The sequence below is a fragment of the Salmo trutta genome, chromosome 9 (genome assembly GCF_901001165.1).
Source record: "Salmo trutta chromosome 9, fSalTru1.1, whole genome shotgun sequence".
NCBI classification, from domain to species: Eukaryota; Metazoa; Chordata; class Actinopteri; order Salmoniformes; family Salmonidae; genus Salmo; species Salmo trutta.
In genome coordinates, this window is record NC_042965.1 from 30,414,828 (window position 1) to 30,436,040 (window position 21,213).

General features: G+C 43.4%; 1 protein-coding gene across 3 annotated transcripts in view; it reads right to left on the reverse strand.

Moving 5' to 3' along the window:
* Nucleotides 1-21,213, reverse strand: part of LOC115200389 (netrin receptor UNC5D) — a 235,570-nt gene that overhangs the window by 47,434 nt on the left and 166,923 nt on the right. For all 3 annotated transcript variants that reach the window (XM_029763422.1, XM_029763423.1, XM_029763421.1), the window contains exons 5-7: nt 6,030-6,210; nt 4,326-4,493; nt 2,648-2,812 (exon numbers count right to left, since the gene is read on the reverse strand). In XM_029763422.1, coding sequence (XP_029619282.1) covers nt 2,648-2,812; nt 4,326-4,493; nt 6,030-6,210 — 514 coding nt within the window. The remainder of the gene's footprint in view (nt 1-2,647; nt 2,813-4,325; nt 4,494-6,029; nt 6,211-21,213) is intronic.

Consider the following 21,213-nt stretch of genomic DNA (forward strand, 5'->3'; position numbering starts at 1 on the left):
CTCCAGAGATGTTAAATCGTGTTCAAGTCCGGGCTCTGGCTGGGCCACGCAAGGACATTCAGAGACTTGTCCCGAAGCCTCTCCTGCTTTGTCTTGGCTGTCTGCATAGGGTCGTTGTCCTGTTGGAAGGTGAACCATTGCCCCAGTCTGATGTCCTAAGAGCTCTGGAGCAGGTTTTGATCAAGGATCCCTCTGTACTTTGCTCCGTTCATCTTTCCCTCAATCCTGACTAGTCTCCCAGTCCTTGTCACTGAAAAACATCCCCACAAGATGATGCTGCCACCGCTATGCTTCACCGTAGGGATGGTACAAGGTTTCCTCCAGACATGACGCTAAGAATTCCGGCCAAAGAGTTTAATTTTAATTTAAACTTTTTAGTCATTTTCATGTAGAGTTGATTGTGTGTTTGGGATCATTGTCTTGCTGCATGACACAGCTGCGCTCCAGCTTGAGATCATAGACAGATGGCCTGACATTCTGCTCAAGTTTGCCAAAAAGGACATGGAAGCACCTGGTTTTGGAAGAATGTTCTACAGGCAGATGAGTCAAACATGGAAGGTAGTGTGACAAGCCAAGACAACGCATATTGTAAGACATTTTTAAAAACCTGTTTTTGCTTTGTCATTATGGGGTATTGTGTGTAGATTGCTGAGGATTTTTTATTTATTTAATCAATTTTAGAATAAGGCTGTAATGTAACAGAATGTGTCCTTATTCTGAAATTGATAAAATATTCCCTAGACATTTTTGCAAATTTCTTAAACAGGAAAAACAGAAATACCTTATTTACATAAGTATTCAGCCCCTTTGCTATGAAACTCGAAATTAAGCTCAGATGCAACCTGTTTCCATTGATCATCCTTGAGATGTTTCTACATCTTGATTTGAGTCCACTTGTAGTAAATTCAATTGATTGGACATGATTTGGAAAGGCACACATCTGTCTATATAAGGTCCCACAGTTGACAGTGCATGTCAGAGAAAAAAAGCAAGGCATGGGGTTGAAGGAATTGTCCGTAGAGTTTCGAGACAGGATTGTGTCGAGGCACAGATCTGGGGAAGGGTACCAAAACATTTCTGCCGAATTGAAGGTCTCCAAGAACACAGTGGCCTCCATTCTTAAATGGAAGAAGTTTGGAACCACCAAGACTCTTTCTAGAGCTGGCCGCCCGGCCTCATGGGTCTACCGGTTGCGGGCCTTGGTCAGGGAAGTGACCAAGAACCCGATGGTCACTGACAGAGCTCTAGAGTTCCTCTGTGGAGATGGGAGAACGTTCCAGAAGGACACATTTCTCTGCAGCTCTCCACCAATCAGGCCTTTATTGTAGAGTGGCCAGACGGAAGCCATTCCTCAGTAAAAGGCACGACAGCCCACTTGGAATTTGCCAAAAGGCACCTAAAGACTCTCAGACCATGAGAAATACGATTCTCTGGTCTGATGAGACCAAGATTGAACTCTTTGGCCTGAATGCCAAGTGTCACGTCTAGAGGAAACCTGGCACCATTGGTGCACAACTGAGCAAGAGGACAAGTACATTAGAGTGTCTAGTTTGAGAAACAGACGCATCACAAGTCCTCAACTGGCAGCTTCATTAAATAGTACCCGCAAAACACCAGTCTCAACGTCAACAGAGAAGAGGCGACTCCGGGATGCTGGCCTTCTAAACAGAGTTGCAAAGAAAAAGCCATATCTCAGACTGGCCAATAAGAATAAAATATTTTAGATGGGCAAAAGAACACAGACACTGGACAGAGGAACTCTGCCTAAGGCCAGTTTTATTGCTTCTTTTAATCAACACAACAATTTTCAGCTGTGCTAACATAATTGCAAAATGATTTTTCTAATGATCAATTAGCCTTTTAAAATTATAAACTTGGATTAGCTAACACAACGTGTCATTGGAACACAGTAGTGATGGTTGCTGATAATGGGCCTCTGTACGCCTATGTAGATATTCCATTAAAAATCAGTTACAATAGTCATTTACAACATTAACAGTATCTACACTGTATTTCTGATTAATTTGATGTTATTGCTAAAAATGTGCTTTTCTTTAAAAAAACAAGGACATTTCTAAGTGACCCCAAACTTTTGAACGGTAGGGTATGTGAATTATTTTTTGTCTGGTAATTAGAGTCACAGTTTGAGCCCCATTTCAAAAATGCAAAAGTGGCACTAGTTTACAGTTGAGTAGACAAATGTGTAACTCTCAATATTTAATTAAAAACCTCTCATTGTGCAACATTCATGAGAGTTAATCATATTATGGGTGATGCATTTGATGAAATTGCACATCTGTTACAAAATCTCTTTGACAATTGTGGTCAGAACTTCCAAACTGTGGTAAAAACTGAATGCACCCTCCATGTCTTCAGTGATAGCTACGCTCTCGTGATGCAGGGAGACGTTTCGCATGAACACTACAGGAGGGATCATCATAGTGTTATCATGCACTGAGAGCTCTAGCAATGTGGACTTCATTTCAGCATGTGTATTTGTCCAACAAATCCCTGTGTGGCAAGCTGTTCATATGTGTTAATGACGGGTCCTGTTGTGATCAGTGTAATGGAGATATGGCTTATGGAGATGACAGTGAAGGTTAGGACCGCAATCTAGAAAGGAAAGAGAAAGGAGTAAGGGACTTACTCTGGGTACACATTCCTCCAGTGCAGTTCTCTGTGGTGTCGCTGGGCCCATCACACATCTTGCCCCTGTGTCTGGGTGGTGGGTCATTGCACTCCCTCCTACGCTGTCGCTCACACTGCACACTGCACAGCGTCCACGCGCTCCACTCCTCCCAGCCACCATCAACTGTGGATGAGGAAATGGAACACGAACACAGAGACAGAACAGAAGGTGAGGCGGTGGTCCATCTCAGAGCGCATTCACTCCACATTAACCCTCAGGTTCTTCTCACATAATGGGAACGCTCTTCTTTCCCCCATGCAAAATGTGAAATTAAACCCCTTGATGTAGCCGTGCATGTTTCTACTCAGGTTCCTCTGTCGTCTGTGTCATTTGATCTAGGAAGAACCCATCATGCACAGACAACTAATATTGGTAGACCATACGGTGTCAAAAGAGATTTCTTGGCAGAGTTTTGCGGACACCGTAATCCGTCTCTACGCACAATCTCTGGAGAACGACGCAATTTATTTTGTAGCAGTCCATGAGTTCTAAAAGCACTCTGCACTACATTCTTTCACAGTTTTCTTCCCAGCTAATTTAATGCAAATGTATGTGTTTATATGATGCAGAGAATACAGAGTGCGATTGGGTTGACCATGTTAGTGCATACATATTTTGCTCTCGCCAGATAGCTTCTTTCCTAACCAATCCAGTCTCTCCCTTGTGATTGGCTTTTGAAGACAGTTACAGTAAGTAAGACTGAGAACTATTACAAACTATTTTCTGGGACAGGAAGACACAGAAGAGATACATAACAGCAGCAGCCTACAACATACAGTGGGGTCCAGAATTATTATTATTTCTATTATTGGTTCCCTCGATAAAGATGAGCAAAAAAGACTCAAATAAATCATAGAAATACTGAATATATTTTTTACAATTATATTATTTTATACTAATAGTCAGAGAAAAACATTTTGTTAAACAAGTAATACAAATAAAGATCTACAAAGGTCAAAATTATTGGATCCCCCGTTTTCAAAACTCCAGCACCCTCACCCTGCGAGGATAACGACACTGAGCCCTATTCTAAAATATTTTATGAGATTGGAGAACACATTGGGAGGGATCTTAGACCATTCCTCCATACAGAATCTTTCCAGATCCTTAAAATCCTTTGTCTGTGCTTATGGACTACCCTCTTCAATTCAAACCACAGGTTTTCAATGGGGTTCAAGTCCAGAGACTGAGATGGCCATTGCAAAATGTTGATTTTGTGGTTAATTAACTGTTAGTGAATTTTGATGTGTGCTAGGGGTTATTGTCTTGCTGGAAGATCCACTTGCGGCCAAGTTTCAGCCTATACACAAACTACATAGACTAGAAGACTTACACACAATATCATACAGTATGTATAGTCTTGCATAGACAGATGTTGACTCTGCACCTAGATGCTGGCATGGCACACCAGCCTACTATATTCAACAAATCATAAAGTTGAGCATGCTATCCTTGAAAGTCAAATGGCTTTACCCTTGGAGACATTCCCAGAAGATACCAGTCTATTCTTTCCAGGTGAAACCTAATGACCTCTGTGAGTAGAGAAACTGAATGTGATCTTGCAAGATCATGATGGTCGAACAAGGCTAAGTCTATTCACCAGCTCTACAGTACTTCCTGAGGTAGAGGAGCTTACTTGGACAGAGGGCATTACAGGTGATCTTCTGCACAGACATGCCCTCGCAGAAAGCCCCTCCATTAAGCGGGGCAGGGTTGGTACAGGTACGGGAGCGTTTCTGGACGCCCCGACCACAGGGAACATTACAGAGAGACCACTCTGTCCACAGCGACCAACCACCATTCACTACAGAGAGATAGATGTGGGTGAGTTAGGGAGACATGGGGGTGAGTTAGGGAGATATGGGGGTGCGTTAGGGAGATACGGGGGTGCGTTAGGGAGAGAGAATGATAAAGAGAGGGAAACTTTATTTAAAAGGGCAATCAGCAGTTGCTACATCCATTTTCTGACTTACAGTACCAGTCAAAGGTTTACACACCTATTGTTTCTTTATTTTTACTATTTTCTACATTGTACAATAATAGTGAAGATGTCAAAACTATGGAATAACACATATGGAATCATGGAGTAACCAAAAAAGTGTTAAACAAATCAAAATATATTTTATATTTAAGATTATTCAAAGTAGCCATCCTTTGCCTTGATGACAGCTTGCACACTCTTGGTATCTTACTGAAGAGCTCTGAGACTTTCAACATGGCACCGTCATAGGATCTCCACAGTGACCAACTTGTACATTTCTCATGAGCTTAGTTCAACTGTCATACCCTATCAGAACCCAAAATATAAGCTTGTTTTACTCCAATGCTTGTAAACAAAGTAAATGTAACAAAACACTCCATAGCCTCAAAACACGCTGGTTATAATGATCATTTCTATATCATGGATGATCAGTCTTTGCATCCATAGTTCTGTCTATGAATTTGAGAAGGATTACATTTCTCCAGCCCAATCCCTCCTCTTTTCACTGAAACAGTGGTGTGGGCGTACACTTTATTATTGTTTCAACTGCTGATTTGCATTTTAAGTGAATCAAATCTCCTACAGAGTTAACTATACAGACAACGGTTTAGAGGTATTAATGATTAGAAATGCTCCATGATGTTACATCAATAGATTCTTGAGCATATTGTGTACAGTACATCAAATGTGGAAAATGTGCACTACTCTTACATTAATTGCCAGTTCAATTATCAAAGCACTTCGTATCAAGGAGAAAAATTGGTAAGACTAATCCATTCAAACAGGCCACAGCATATTCACATAGCTGGGCAGTTTAAATCTGAATGAATGAGAGGTTATTTTACTGAGTAGTCAACCCCTTTTGGTCGGATTTGTTTGCTCTGTCATTTGTATGTGTGGGGACATGGAGGAACATTTTGTGAGCTGCCGAATTGCTCCAAGGCCTCTAGCAAATGTGTAATTAATAAGCAACACTCCTTTAAATGAGATTAAGACACAGTATCTTATTCCCTTTCATAAAATACACATTGATTTCAAAGGGGAGGCAGTCAATTGGCTCTTTGAATAATACATTTATCTAAATAAAGGGGAAAAGCTTTCCTAACTAAAAGACTAAAATGGGTCTCTTAATCACTTGTGTGGGGGGCATGAAACACTAAAATTGATCTGAGGCACCTTGTTAACACTACAAACTGGTTTCCCAGACAAAGATTAAGCCCAGTCCAGTCCTAGACAAAAAAGCATGTTCGATGGAGTATCTTCTTAATCTAGGACTAGGCTCAATCTGTGTCCAGGAAATAAACCCGACAACAGACAAACACAGTCAGTTAGTGGCTGGGGCTGGGACCGGAGCCTTACCGAAAACAACCACAGTGGCTGTGGAACTGCGTCTTTTGGCCACGATGTTGCTGGCCAGGCACGTGTAGTTTCCCGAGTCGGACAGTCGTGCCTCGTTGATGATGAGATTGTGGTCAGCGCGGGTGTCAATGTTGTCATCAGTCAGGGAGCTCACCAGCTCCTCGTTCTTCAGCCACTCCACCTGCCGACAAGAGAGAAGAGAGAGAGAAAGAGACATAGAAAAGAGGTAGACAGAGTTAGAGAGAGACATAGAAAGAGGTAAACAGTTAGAGAGAGAGTCAGCGAGAGTTAGAGATAGTTATTACAGACTTATTACAGCATACAACCACACCAGATCACCCAACCACATGACCGCAGCCATTAGGCGTTCAGAGGTCCATAACCAATTACCAGCAACACAGACAGAGAGGAAAACTAATTATGAATTACAAACTTAGTGACGCTTTATTGCTCCAATGCTCCTACCCTGGTATATGGAACTGCATCGCTGCTTTCGCAAATTATATTCACACTGCGGTGAAATAGGGCTGGTTGATGGATTTACAGGGTGCTTTCATATAGCAAACACATGCCGTGTTTTCAAACTGCAAAAACATCCACACACACACACACACACACTGTACAAAATATTAGAAACACCTTCCTAATATTGAGTTGCACCCCCTTTAACCCTCAATTCGTCAGGAAATGGATTACAAGGTGTAAAAAGCATTCCACAGGGATGCTGGTCCATGCTTCTCACAGTTGTGTCAAGTTGGCTGGATGTCCATTAGGTGGTGGACCATTCTTGATACACACAAGTAACTGTGAAGCATAAAAAACCCAGCAACGTTGCAGTTCTTGACACACTGAAATCGCCTGGCACCTACTACCACTATACCCCATTCAAAGCCAAGTTAATATATTTTGTCTTGCCCATTCATCCTCTGAATGGCACACATACAAAATCCAGGTCTCAAATGTCTGAAGGCTTAAAAATCTGTCATTAACCTGTCTCCTCCCCTTCATTTACTATGGCAGCTCTGTGGATATAACATTTATTGACAATTTTGATACCTTCTGGAAACAAAGCTCGTATTATAAGGAGGATGGGCTCCACCCAAATTTTTGAGATCCTGGATCCTTTCACAGTATTATTAGACTGAGTTGAGACAATGACTTATCAATGACCCAAGTCCAGCTCATTTAATCCCTACTATTGTGTCACTGAGTTGTCATAATGCGTCAGCAAATGTACATTATCCTAGGGTCGTTGGAAGACAATGTAAGTAACCTAATTTATGTCCCTCTTACTGCCCTGAATGCCTCTGCTGATCCCACAGCTATTGTATGCAGTAATCATGACGCTATTATAAGAATATTTTGAAGATAAATACACAACGCAGAGGACGAGAGGGTGAGAGTACTAGAATTAACGATCAACAGGGAATTGTCAATGTAAATAGTTGGTCTTCAGTTCAACAGCTGTTTAGAATCTGTGGGATGTCAGTCCTGGACTCCTATGTGTGCCATGTTTTCATTGGTCTGTACGTTGAGTCTGGAGCAGGATGCTTGTTATTTGGCCATTGGCCCAGTTGTACTGCAAGACGTTCTGATTGGTCAACCCCCAGCTAGGGTGGGGGTTTATAAATGGCATCCTGTTCCTTTGTTCTGTGGAGAAAAGCTGAGGACAGGGGAGACTGAACATCTACCTCCCAGCATAACGTCTATGATTTGTCCTTCTCAAATAAACCTATTTTTCTCCCCCTGATTTGCTTTGGAGTTTGTGTTATTGAATAATAACATCATCTGCTAACACTATGAACCAGAGTAATACTGTAAGCAGAGCTGGTGTGCCCTAGTAGGAAGTCCACTGTGTGCAGGTCACCCTGCAATAATAAAAAAATAAGCCGTGCATGTCTACCTCAGCTAAGCAAGAAAAACAATCAAACATCCCAGAAAAGTGTTTAAAATAGCCTACGTTAACATATGTAGCTTAAGAAACAAGGTTCATGAAATCAATAATTTGCTAGTAACAGATGACATATTCTGACAATATCTGCACTTAGATAATACCGTTGATGATACATTGGTAGCAATACATGGTTATAAGAGCAACAGAAAATACAGAAATGCCAAAGGTGGAGCTGTGGCTATATTCAAAACCACATTCCTGTCAAGCTTAGAGAGGATCTCATTTTAAACACTGTTCAAGTAATATGGCTACAGGTTCATCTGCCTCACCTAAAGCCCATTCTGGTGGGAAGGTGCTATAGACCACCGAGTGCGAACAGTCAGTATCTGGATAATGTGTGAAATGCTTGATAATGTATGTGATATCAATAGTGAGGTATACTTTCTGGGTGATTTAAATATTGACTGGCTTTCATCAGGCTGCCTGTCACATGGATGACGCTGGAGAGACGAAGCAGGTACCGGGATTAAAACGTTTAATAAATAATGGACATGGAACGAGACAGGAAAAGCGTCAACAAACAAGTAACACAAACAAAAGACAATCAATACAGCAGCGGGGAACAGAGCAAGGGAACTGACAAATATAGGGGAGGAAATAAAAAAATGAGTGAGTCCGGGTAAGTCCAATATCGCTGATGCGCATGACGAGGGAAGTCAGGTGTGCGTAATGGATGGAAGGAGTGCGTGATGCAGGGCAGTCTGGCACCGTCAAGCGCTGGGGGGGGGGGGGGGGGGGGGCAGACGTGACACTGCCCACTCAAGAGAAAGCTTCAAAACTGTAACTAGTGCCTCCAACCTGGTTCAGGTTATCAATCAACCTACCAGTGTAGATACAATCAGTACAGGAATGAAATCATCAACATGTATTGGTCCTATCTTTACTAATGCAGCAGACATTTCTTTGAAAGCAGTATCCAAATCCATTGGATGTAGTGATCACAATAAAAAAAAGTATTTGATCCCCTGCTGATTTTGTACGTTTGCCCACTGACAAAGAAATGATCAGTCTATAATTTTAATGGTAGGTTTATTTGAACAGTGAGAGACAGAATAACAACACAAAAATCCAGAAAAGCGCATGTCAAAAATGTTATAAATTGATTTGCATTTTAATGAGGGAAATAAGTATTTGACCCCTCTGCAAAACATGACTTAGTACTTGGTGGCAAAACCCTTGTTGGCAATCACAGAGGTCAGACGTTTCTTGTAGTTGGCCACCAGGTGTGCACACATCTCAGGAGGGATTTTGTCCCACTCCTCTTTGCAGATCTTCTCCAAGTCATTAAGGTTTTGAGGCTGACGTTTGGCAACTCGAACCTTCAGCTCTCTCCACAGATTTTCTATGGGATTAAGGTCTGGAGACTGGCTAGGCCACTCCAGGACATTAATGTGCTTCTTCTTGAGCCACTCCTTTGTTGCCTTGGCCATGTGTTTTGGGTCATTGTCATGCTGGAATACCCATCCACGACGCATTTTCAATGCCCTGGCTGAGGGAAGGAGGTTCTCACCCAAGATTTGACGGTACATGGCCCCGTCCATCGTCCCTTTGATGCGGTGAAGTTGTCCTGTCCCCTTAGCAGAAAAACACCCCCAAAGCATAATGTTTCCACCTCCATGTTTGACGGTGGGGATGGTGTTCTTGGGGTCATAGGCAGCATTCCTCCTCCTCCAAAAACAGCGAGTTGAGTTGATGCCAAAGAGCTCCATTTTGGTCTCATCTGACCACAACACTTTCACCCAGTTGTCCTCTGAATCAGTCAGATGTGCATTGGCAAACTTCAGACGGGCATGTATGTGTGCTTTCTTGAGCAGGGGGACCTTGCAGGCGCTGCAGGATTTCAGTCCTTCACGGCGTAGTGTGTTACCAATTGTTTTCTTGGTGACTATGGTCCCAGCTGCCTTGAGATCATTGACATGATCCTCCCATGTAGTTCTGGGCTGATTCCTCACCATTCTCATGATCATTGCAACTCCACGAGGTGAGATCTTGCATGGAGCCCCAGGCCGAGGGAGATTGACAGTTCTTTTGTGTTTCTTCCATTTACACTATGAAACAAAGATAAATGACAAAGAATGATAGAAAAAGCTTTGGAGCACCGCTCCATCATTTATTGAATCAGATGGCTCATTCATCAAAAAAACTCACTGATATTGCCAACTGCTTTAATAATTTTTGCAATTGGCAAGATTAGCAAACTTAGGCATGACATGCCAGCAACAAACGCTGAAACTACAAGATAACCCTATTCGAAAAAATACCAAGTCCATTTTATGGCAAGAACAGCTCAAATAAGCAAAGAGAAACGACAGTCCATCATTACTATGGGCTGCGGGACACAGCCAGTGAAATATCAGGGCGGAAAATTCAAAAACAACAAAATGTCATAATTCAATTTTCTCAAACATACAAGTATTTTACACCATTTTAAAGATAAACTTCTCGTTAATCTAACCACATTGTCCGATTTCAAAAAGGCTTTACAGCGAAAGCAAAACATTAGATTATGTTAGGAGAGTACATAGACAAAAAGAATCACACAGCCATTTTCCAAGCAAGGACATGTGTCAATAAAACCCAAAACACAGCTAAATGAAGCACTAACCTTTGACGATCTTCATCAGATGACACTCCTAGGACATCATGTTACACAATACATGTATGTTTTGTTCGATAAAGTTCAAATTTATATCCAAAAAACATTTTACATTGGCGCATGATGTTCAGGTGTCACAGGATCAACGAAAGTGGCGCCCCTCCTCGGTCGGGCGGCGCTCGGCGGTCGTCGTCGCCGGCCTATTAGCTGCCATCGATCGTTGGTTCTGTCGTTTAGTTTTGTCAGTCTGTTCCGCACCTGTTTTGTGTTGTCATTAGTGGGGATTTATTTAAGGTGTGTTTTCAGTTGGGATTTTGTGCGGGATTGTTGATTGTCCACTCAGGACGGTGGTCCGTGTTTTTATTACGGGTTTGTTATCTGACAGTTTAAGGAGGAGAGAATTTACCGGTCTGCGCCCCGTGCCTTTTTGTGCCGCTAATATTTATAGTTTGTTCGCCATATCGGGAATGCGTTTTTCCCAGGCAGTCTGTCTGTAGCGCCCTGTGCCTCGGGGTTTTGTTTTTTTGTGTGTCAAATTATTAAAAGGACACTCAACTCCAGCACCTGTCTCCTGCATCTGATTCCGCCTTACACCAGTCCAAGTCAACTGTGACATCAGGAAATGTATTCCCACCAAAACGTCCAGTGAATGTGCACAACAATTTACAAAAATACTAATCATAAACATTGACAAAATATATAACAATTATTTTAAGAATTATAGATAGACTACCCCTGGATGCAACCGCTGTGTCAGATTTTAAAATAGCTTTACGGAGAAAGCTAATTTTTCAATATTCTGAGTACATAGCTCAGCCATCACGGTGAGCTATTCAGACACCCGCCAAGTTCGGGGCAACCTAAACTCAGAATTACTGTTAGAAATATGCTCTTACCTTTGCTGATCTTCGTCAGAATGCATTACCAGGACTGCTACTTCCACAAGAAATGTTGTTTTTGTTCCAAATAATCGATATTTATGTACAAATACCTCCGTTTTGTTCGTGCATACAGATCACTTATCCAAAGGCATAACGCGTGAGCACGGAACGAGAGACGAAAAGTCAAAATGTTCCATTACCATACTTAGAAGCATGTCAAACGCTGTTTAAACTCAATCTTTATGGTATTTTTTACGTAAAATTGCTATAATATTCCAACCGGACGATAGCATATTCATTCAAGAAGAAAAAGAAGGAGGGGCGCGCTCGCAGGACCGAGCATATCCAATCCCTTTGTTGCCAGGCAGACCACTCAGTAACTGAGCTCCTATTATCTGTCCAGTGACAGGAAAATGCTCAAACCATTTTCTGAAGGCTTTAGACAGCCAATGGAAGCCTTAGGAAGTGCGACGTCACCCTACAGACACTGGAGCTTCGATACAGAATCAAAAGAAGAACTACAATTCACAGACTTTTCACTTCCTGCTTGGATTTTTCTCAGGTTTTTGCCTGCCAAATGAGTTCTGTTATACTCACTGACACCATTCAAACAGTTTTAGAAACTTCAGAGTATTTTCTATCCAAATCTACTAATAATATGCATATTCTAGTTTCTGGGCCAGAGTAGTAACCTGTTTAAATTGGGTACGTTTTTCATCCGGCCGTGAAAATACTGCCCCCTAGCCCAGACAGGTTAAGACATGAAGGTCAGTCAATACGGAACATTTTAAGATCTTTGAAAGTTTCTTCAAGTGTACCGTAAATTCCAGACTATAAGCCGCAACTTTTTTCCCAGGCTTTGAACCTCGCGACTTAAACAATGACGCGGCTAATATATGGATTTTTCCCGCTTTCAATTTTTTTTCTCCCAAAAAAACACATTCTGTGACGTGCTCAGTTTTTTGGCGGCATGAAGCTTTCATTAGACCAATGAAATTGCCAAACGGGTTAAGGTCAAACAACTTTTCTTTTTTGTTTACTGTTTAGATTAAATCGAGCGCTCTCAAACTTCCCATCATTCTGATTACGGTAGTCATTTTGTCACCCTCATCATGGCAAAGACACGGAGAAATGCATATGATGCAACTTTCAAGTTGAAGGCGATTGATCTGGCTGTTGGAAAAGGAAATAGAGCTGCTGCATGGGAGCTTGGTCTTAATGAGTCGATGATAAGTCGTTGGAAACAGCAGCGTGAGGAATTGACTCAGTGCAAAAAGACAACTAAAGCTTACTGCAAATTTTTTTTTTTTTGTTACAAGACGTGTTTCGTTAAAGCCTATTTATTTTTGTTACAAGCCGTGTTTCGTTAAAGCCTGTGTAAAGTTAATTTGTTTCAATGTACCGGTAGGCACCTGCGGCTTATAGACATGTGCGGCTTATTTATGTTCAAAATAATATTTTTTTTCCATTTCAGTGGTGCGGCTTATATTCAGGTGTGCTTAATAGTCCGGAAATTACGGTAGTTGCAAAAATCATCAAGCGCTATGATGAAACTGGCTCTCATGAGGACCACCACAGGAAAGGAAGACCCAGAGTTACCTCTGCTGAAGAGGATAAATTCATTAGAGTTAACTGCACCTCAGATTGCTGCCCAAATAAATGCTTTAGAGTTCAAGAAACAGACACATCTCAACATCAACTGTTCAGATGAGACTGCGTGAATCAGGCCTTCATGGTCTAATTGCTGCAAAGAAACCACTACTAAAGGACACCAATAATAATAAGAGACTTGTGTGGGCCAAGAAACACGAGCAATGGACACTAGACCAGTGGAAATCTGTCCTTTGGTCTGATGAGTCCAAATTTGAGATTTTCAGTTCCAACCGCCGTGTCTTTGTGAGACACAGAGTAGGTGATCGGATGATCTCCGCATGTGTGGTTCCCACTGTGAAGCATGGCGGAGTTGTGATGGTGTGGGGGTGCTTTGCTGGTGACACTGTCAGCGATTTATTGAGAATTCAAGGCACACTTAACCAGCATGGCTATCACAGCATTCTGCAGCGATATGCTATCCCATCTAGTTTGCGCTTAGTGGGACTATCATTTCTTTTTCAACCAGACAATGACCCAACACACCTCCAAGCTGTGTAAGGGCTATTTGACCAAGAAAGAGAGTGATGGAGTGCTGCATCAGAAGACCTGGTCTCCACAATCACCCGACCTCAACCCAATAGAGATGGTTTTGGATGAGTTGGACCGCAGAGTGAAGGAAAAGCAGCCAACAAGTGCTCAGCATATAAGGGAACTCCTTCAAGACCATTGGAAAAGTATTTCAGGTGAAGCTGGTTGAGAGAATGCCAAGAGTGTGCAAAGCTGTCATCAAGGCAAAGGGTGGCCACTTTGAAGAATCTCATTTATAAAATATATCACTTTTTTGGTTACTACATGATTCCATATGTGTTATTTCATAGTTGAGATGTGTTCACTATTATTCAATAATATAGAAAATAGTAAAAATAAAGAAAATCTCTTGAATGAGTAGGTGTGTCCAAACTTTTGACTGGTACTGTATATCTAACCAAATTATGAAAGACAAGTATTGTAATTTTTGATTCTGAAAAGTAAATGCGGAAGAGGTGAAAAAATTATTGTCTATCAACAATGACTATTATGTTTCAGGTAAGACCCAAATGCAGACTGTGTTGAAGTAACAATGTTTATTACAGCAAGAGGGGCAGGTAAACGACAGGTCAAGGCAGGCAGGGGTCGATAATCCAGAGTGGTGGGGAAAAGGAAACAGGAGACAAAGGACTGTGAGACATGGGTTTACATCTATACACATGAAAATGTGATGAAGACCTGATGGCGCTGAAGAATATGGCTGACGTTTTACATTCTCCCAACCAATTGTGCTTTTTTGTTAGTTTAACTTATTTTGTACATAATTTTGCTGCTACTGTCTCTTATGACAGAAAATTACTTCTGGACATCAGAACAGCGATTACTCACCGCGGACTGGAAGAAACTTTTTCCTTTAACGAGTCCGACGAGAAAGATATCCTGCTTTCACTGGAACAGGCCCAGATCCCCATCATTTTCTTGAAGAAAAGACACTGGAAAAGGGTCTGCAGATCGGGCTGCCTTCTGAGAATCCGTAGGCGAGCAAGTAAACTCCCACTGCCATCCGTTCTTCTTGCTAACGTGCAAACATTGGAAAATAAAATTGATGACCTACGATTAATATTATCCTACCAACGTGACATTAAAAACTGTAATATCTTATGTTTCACCGAGACGTGGCTGAACGATGATACGGATAATATAGATTTTCCATGCACCAGCAGAACAGAGAAGCTACGTCTGGTAAGACGAGGGGTGGGGGTGTGTGTCTATTTGTCAAAAACAGCTGGTGCGCGACGTCTAATATTAAAGAAGTCTCGAGGTATTGCTCTATTTCACACTATTTACCAAGAGTGTTCTCATCTATATTATTCGTAGCCATCTATTTACCACCACAGAACGAAGCTGGCACTAAGACCGCTCTCAACCAACTCGATAAGGCCATAAGCAAACAAGAAAATGCTCACCCAGAAGCGGCGCTCCTCGTGGCCGGGGACTTTAATGCAGGCGAACTTAAATCAGTTTTACCAAATTTTTACCAGCATGTCACATGCAACCAGAGGAAAAAAATCCTTGACCACCTTTACTCCACACACAGAGCTGCATACAAAGCTCTCCCCGCCCTCCATTTGGCAAATCTGACCATAATTATATCCTCATGATTCCTGCTTACAAGAAAAAACTAAATCAGGAAGTACGAGTGACTCACTCAATATGGAAGTGGTCAGATGACGAGGATGTTACACTACAGGACTGTTTTGCTAGCACATACTGGAATATGTTCCGGGATTCATCAAATGGCATTGAAGAGTACACCTACTCAGTCACCGGCTTCTTCAACATGTGCATCGACGATGTACATATCCCAACCAGAAGCCATAGATTACAGGCAACATCCGCATCGAGCTAAAGGCTAGAGCTGCCGCTTTCAAGGAGCAGGAGACTAATCCGGATGCTTCTAAGAAATCCCGCTATGCCCTCTGACAAATCATCAAACAAGTAAAGCGTCAATACAGGATTAAGATTGAATCCTACTACACCGGGTCCGACACTCGTCGGATGTGGCAGGGCTTGAAAACTATTACAGACTACAAAGGGAAACCCAGACAAGAGCTGCCCAATGACGCGAGCCTACGAGACGAGCAAAATGCCTTTTATGCTCACTTCGAGGCAAGCAACACTGAAGCATGCACGAGAGCACCAACTGTTCTAGATGACTGTGTGATAACGCTCTCGGTAGCTGATGTGAACAAAACCTTTAAACAGGTCAACAGTCACAAAGCTTCTGGGCCAGATGGATTACCAGGACGTGTACTCAAAGCATGCGCTGACCAACTGTCAAGTGTCTTCACTGACATTTGAACCTCTCCCTGACCGAGTCTGTAAAACATACATGTTTCAAGCAGACCACCATAGTCCCTGTGCCCAAGGAAGCGAAGGTAACCTGCCTAAATGATTACCGTCCCGTAGCACTCACATCTATAGCCATAAAAAGGCTGGTCATGGCTCACATCAACAGCATCCTCCCGGACACCCTAGACCCACTCCAATTCACATACCGCCCCAACAGATCCACAGATGATGCAATCTCAATCTCAATCGCACTCCACACTGCCCTTTCCTACCTGGACAAAAGGAACACCTATGTGAGAATGCTGTTCATTGACCACAGCTCAGCGTTCAACACCATAGTGCCCACTAAGCTAAAGACTCTGGGACTAAACACCTCCTTCTGCACCTGGATCCTGGACTTCCTGACGGGCCACCCCCAGGTGGTAAGAGTAGGCAACAACACATTGCCATGCTGATCCTTAACACTTGGGCCCCTCAGGGGTGTGTACTTAGTCCCCTCCTGTATTCCCTGTTCACCCATGACTGCGTGGCCAAACACGACTCCAACACCATCATTAAGTTTGCTGACGACACAACAGTGGTAGGCCTGATCACCGACAATGATGAGATGGCCTATAGGGAGGATGTCAGAGAACTGGCAGTGTGGTGCCAGGACAACAACCTCTCCCTCAATGTAATCAAGACAAAGGAGCTGATCGTGGACTACCGGAAAAGGCGGGCCGAACATGGCCCCCATTAACATCGACGGGGCTGTAGTGGAGCGGGTCGAAAGTTACAAGTACCTTGGTGTACACATCGCCAACGAACTATCATGGTCCAAACATACCAAGACAGTCGTGAAGAGGGCACGACAAGATCTTTCCCCCCTCAGGAGACTGAAAATATTTGGCATGGGTCCTCAGATCCTCAAAACGTTCTACGGCTGCACCATTGAGTAGCATCCGGACCGGTTGCATCAACGCCTGGTATGGCAACTGCTCGGCATTAGACCATAAGGTGCTACAGAGGGTAGGCATATGGCCATGGAGCCAAACTTCCTGCCATCCAGAACCTATATAATAGGCTGTGTCAGAGGAAAGCCCATAAAATTGTCAGAGACTCCAGTCACCCAAGTTATAGACTGTTTTCTCTGCTACCACACGGCAAGCGATAGCGGAGCACCAAGTCTAGGACTAAAAGGCTCCTCAACAACTTTTACCCCCAAGCCATAAGACTGCTGAACAATTAATAAAATTGCCACCGGACTATTTACATTTGCCCCCGCCCCCCTCTCCCTCCCTTTTGTACACTGTTGCAACTCGTTTTTTATTATCTATGCATAGTCACTTCAATCCCTACCTACACGTACAAATTACCTCAACTAACCTGTACCCCCGCACACTGACTCGGTACCCCTTGTATATAGCCTTGTTATTTTTATTGTTATTGTGTTACTTTTTTATTATTATTTTTTACTTAAGTCTATTTGGTAAATATTTTCTTAACTCTTCTTGAACTGCACTGTTGGTTAAGGGTATGGTCTACACTTGTTGCATTCGGCGCATGTGACAAATAAAGTTTGATTTGATTTCAAGTAGGAAGTATACGTAGGGTATGGGGCAACAGAAGGCGAACAGCAGAGGGGTTAATAATCTTGGAGCAGGGGAGAAAGGTCTCGGCTTCCGGAAGTGTAGCCGTGAGGCTATAGCGGCGTGCCAGCGCATCCGGCTTAACATCCTTGGGTACCAGTCAGGGTTGCGGAAGCGAAGTGGCTCGGGTCTCACTTACTTACTGAACCCCTCCCGGAGGTCCTGGTACTCCGCGGGAATGGCGGAGAGGTCCGGGGCAATTTCCAAGCCCCCAAGAAGATGTCCCGGGGCAGGCGGAGCTAAATTCAGGCAATGGGTGTGGCAGAATGGACTCCAGCCCACGATGGCATAAGTAGACCAGTCAATCGAGGGATTGTGTCACTGGAGCCAAGAGAATCCCAATACCACAGGAACTGCGGAGACTCAATTAGCAGGATTTGGATTGTCTCGCTGTGGTTCCCCGACACTCGTAGGTTGATGGGGGTGGTATGGTCGGTGACCCGGCCTATAGAACGCCCGTCTAGAGCATTCATGGGAATGGAGAGGGGTTGAGTTGGGATGCCCAGCTCGGACACCGGGGTAACGTCCATCAGACTCATATCGGCCCCCGAGTCGATGAGTATCTGGAGAGACTTGGACTGGTCGCCCCACAGCAGGGTGGCATGGAGAGGGGGGCAAGTAGGGGGAAAAGCTAAATTGTCCGTAAGAACCAACAGGGTACTCATTCCTACCAATGAGCTAGGTCTCTTTAAGGGACAGGTTAACACATAATGACCGGCAGTACCGTAATACAGACAATGCTGGGTGTTAAGTCTGCATACATGTTCGGCTGGAGACAGCCTAGCCCTGCCGAGCTGCATCGGCTCGGGAAGAGGTACATCGGCAATCTTTAGAGGCTCTTGGAGGAACTCGGGTAAGCTCAGATCCTCTCGGGGACGTAGACACCGGGGACTTCCAGAGTCCATCAGATGCAAGGTGGGATCCTTGAGTGAACGATTGGGACTGCAATCAGACCTCTTCTCCCTCCTACGTTCCCGTAGCCATCCATTGATCCGGATGGTCAAACCAAATGAGTGAGTTGATCTCCATCGGTAGTTCCCGGGCTGCAAGCTCATCCTTTACTTCCTCTGATACTCCATGCAGGAATGTGTCGAACAGCGCTTTCGGGCTCCAGGCACCCTCCGCTGCTAGCGTGCGGAAATCCACTGCATAGTCTGCCACACTTAAGGAGTCCTGCCGAAGCTGGAATATCCTCTGGGCAGCCTCTCTCCCGGACACCGGAGCTTTGAAAACTTCTCACTTCCACCACAAATACCTCCAGCCTGAGGCAGACGGCAGATTGTTGCTCCCACACCGCCGTGGCCGCCCAGGCGAGTTCCCTCCCGGACATCAGCGTGATTATGTACGCTGTCCTCGAGCGGTCCGAGGGGAACGATGAAGGCTGCAGCTCGAAAACGAGGGAGTACTGGGAGAGAAAGGCCTGGCAGGAATCTCTGGGGGAGGTAAGCGGGGTTCCCAGAAAACCGCGCTGCTACCAGCCGGGTTACTGAGGGGCTGGGAGGATACCGTCGTGGTAGGCTGCCTAGTAGGCAACCCACGGAATTGCTCCCGCAATGTGTCCAAAGCTAGGTTGTGACGTTAGGCCACGGCCTGGAACCCTTCCATCAGATCACGAAGCAACTCCTCGTGCCTAACCAATGGTGGCTCCTTGGGAGGAAATGGCGTTGCAGCGGTGTTGTAAGTCTGATAGGTCAGCCATGGCCCGTTTGTAGGCTCCAGCTCAGAGACGGGACAGGCAAGGGTCAAAACCAGGAGGGCAAGAAAAAGAGAGACTGGGGAAAAGCAGGAGCTGAGACAAAACGTTGGTTGACTTGACAAACAGGACAAACTAGCAACAGACAAACAGAGAACACAGGTATAAATACACAGGGGATAATGGGGAAGATGGGCGACACCTGGAGGGGGGTGGAGACAATCACAAGGACAAGTGAAACAGATCAGGGCTTGACAAAGAGAAACCACCGGTGACTGAAAACTTAAGATGGAAAATTACTGAGGATAATAACGGATGATATTGCCACATCTTCAATTTAAGCGTAATAAAAAGTGTGTGCCCTCAGGCCTGGAGGGAAGCAAAAGTTATTACCCTACCTAAGAATAGTAAAACCCTCTTAACTGCCTCAAATAGCCGACCAATCAGCCTGTTAACTTCTTTGGGATAGGTGGCAGTATTTTCACGGCCGGATAGAATATGCATATAATTAGTAGATTTGGATAGAAAACACTCTAAAGTTTCTAAAACTGTTTGAATGGTGTCTGTGAGTATAACAGAACTCATATGGCAGGCCAAAACCTGAGAAGATTCCATACAGGAAGTGCCCTGTCTGACAATTTATTGTCCTTCTGTAGCATCTCTATCGAAAATACAGCATTTGTGCTGTAACGTGACTTTTTCTAAGGCTTCCATTGGCTCTCAGAAGGCGCCAGAAAGTGTAATGGGGTGTCTGCAGTCTCTGGTCGAAGAACAGCAGGAGAATTTGTGAGTGGTCAGCCTGGGAACAGTGACACTGGAGATGCGTGTCCACGAGACTACTCCATTTTTTTCTTTCAGCCTTTGAATGAATACAACGTCGCCCGGTTGGAATATTATCGCTATTTTACGAGAAAAATTACATAAAAATTGATTTTAAACAGCGTTTGACATGCTTCTAAGTACGGTAATGGAATATTTTAAATTTTTTTGTCACGAAATGTGCTCGCGCGTCACCCTTCGGATAGTGACCTGAACGCACGAACAAAACGGAGCTATTTGAATATAACTATGGATTATTTGGAACCAAAACAACATTTGTTGTTGAAGTAGAAGTCCTGGGAGTGCATTCTGACGAAGAACAGCAAAGGTAGTCCAATTTCTCTAATAGTAATTCTGAGTTTAGTGAGCCCCAAACTTGGTGGGTGTCAAAATAGCTAGCCGTGATGGCCGAGCTATGTACTCAGAATATTGCAAAATGTGCTTTCGCCGAAAAAGCTATTTTAAAATCTGACACCGCGATTGCATAAAGGAGTTCTGTATTTATAATTCTTAAAATAATTGTAATGTTTTTTGTCAACGTTTATCATGAGTAATTTAGTAAATTCACCGGATGTTTTCGGTGGGTATGCTAGTTCTGAACATCACATGCTAATGTAAAAAGCTGTTTTTTGATATAAATATGAACTTGATTGAACAAAACATGCATGTATTGTATAACATAATGTCCTAGGAGTGTCATCTGATGAAGATCATCAAAGGTTAGTGCTGCATTTAGCTGTGGTTTGGGTTTATGCGACATATATGCTTGCTTGGAAAATGGCTGTGTGATTATTTGTGTCTATGTACTCTCCTAACATAATCTAATGTTTTGCTTTCGCTGTAAAGCCTTTTTGAAATCGGACAATGTGGTTAGATTAACGAGAGTCTTATCTTTAAAATGGTGTAAAATAGTTGATTGTTTGAGAAAATTGAATTGTGATAATTTAGTTGGTTTTGTATTTCGCACCGTGCAATGCCATTGGCTGTTGGCTAGGGGTTCCGCTAGCGGAACGTCTGTCCTCAACAGGTTTAACAACCCTTAGTAAACCTTTAGAAAAAATTGTGTTTGACCAGATACCATGCTATTTTACAGTAAACAAATTGACAACAGACTTTCAGCATGCATGTAGTTAAAACTTC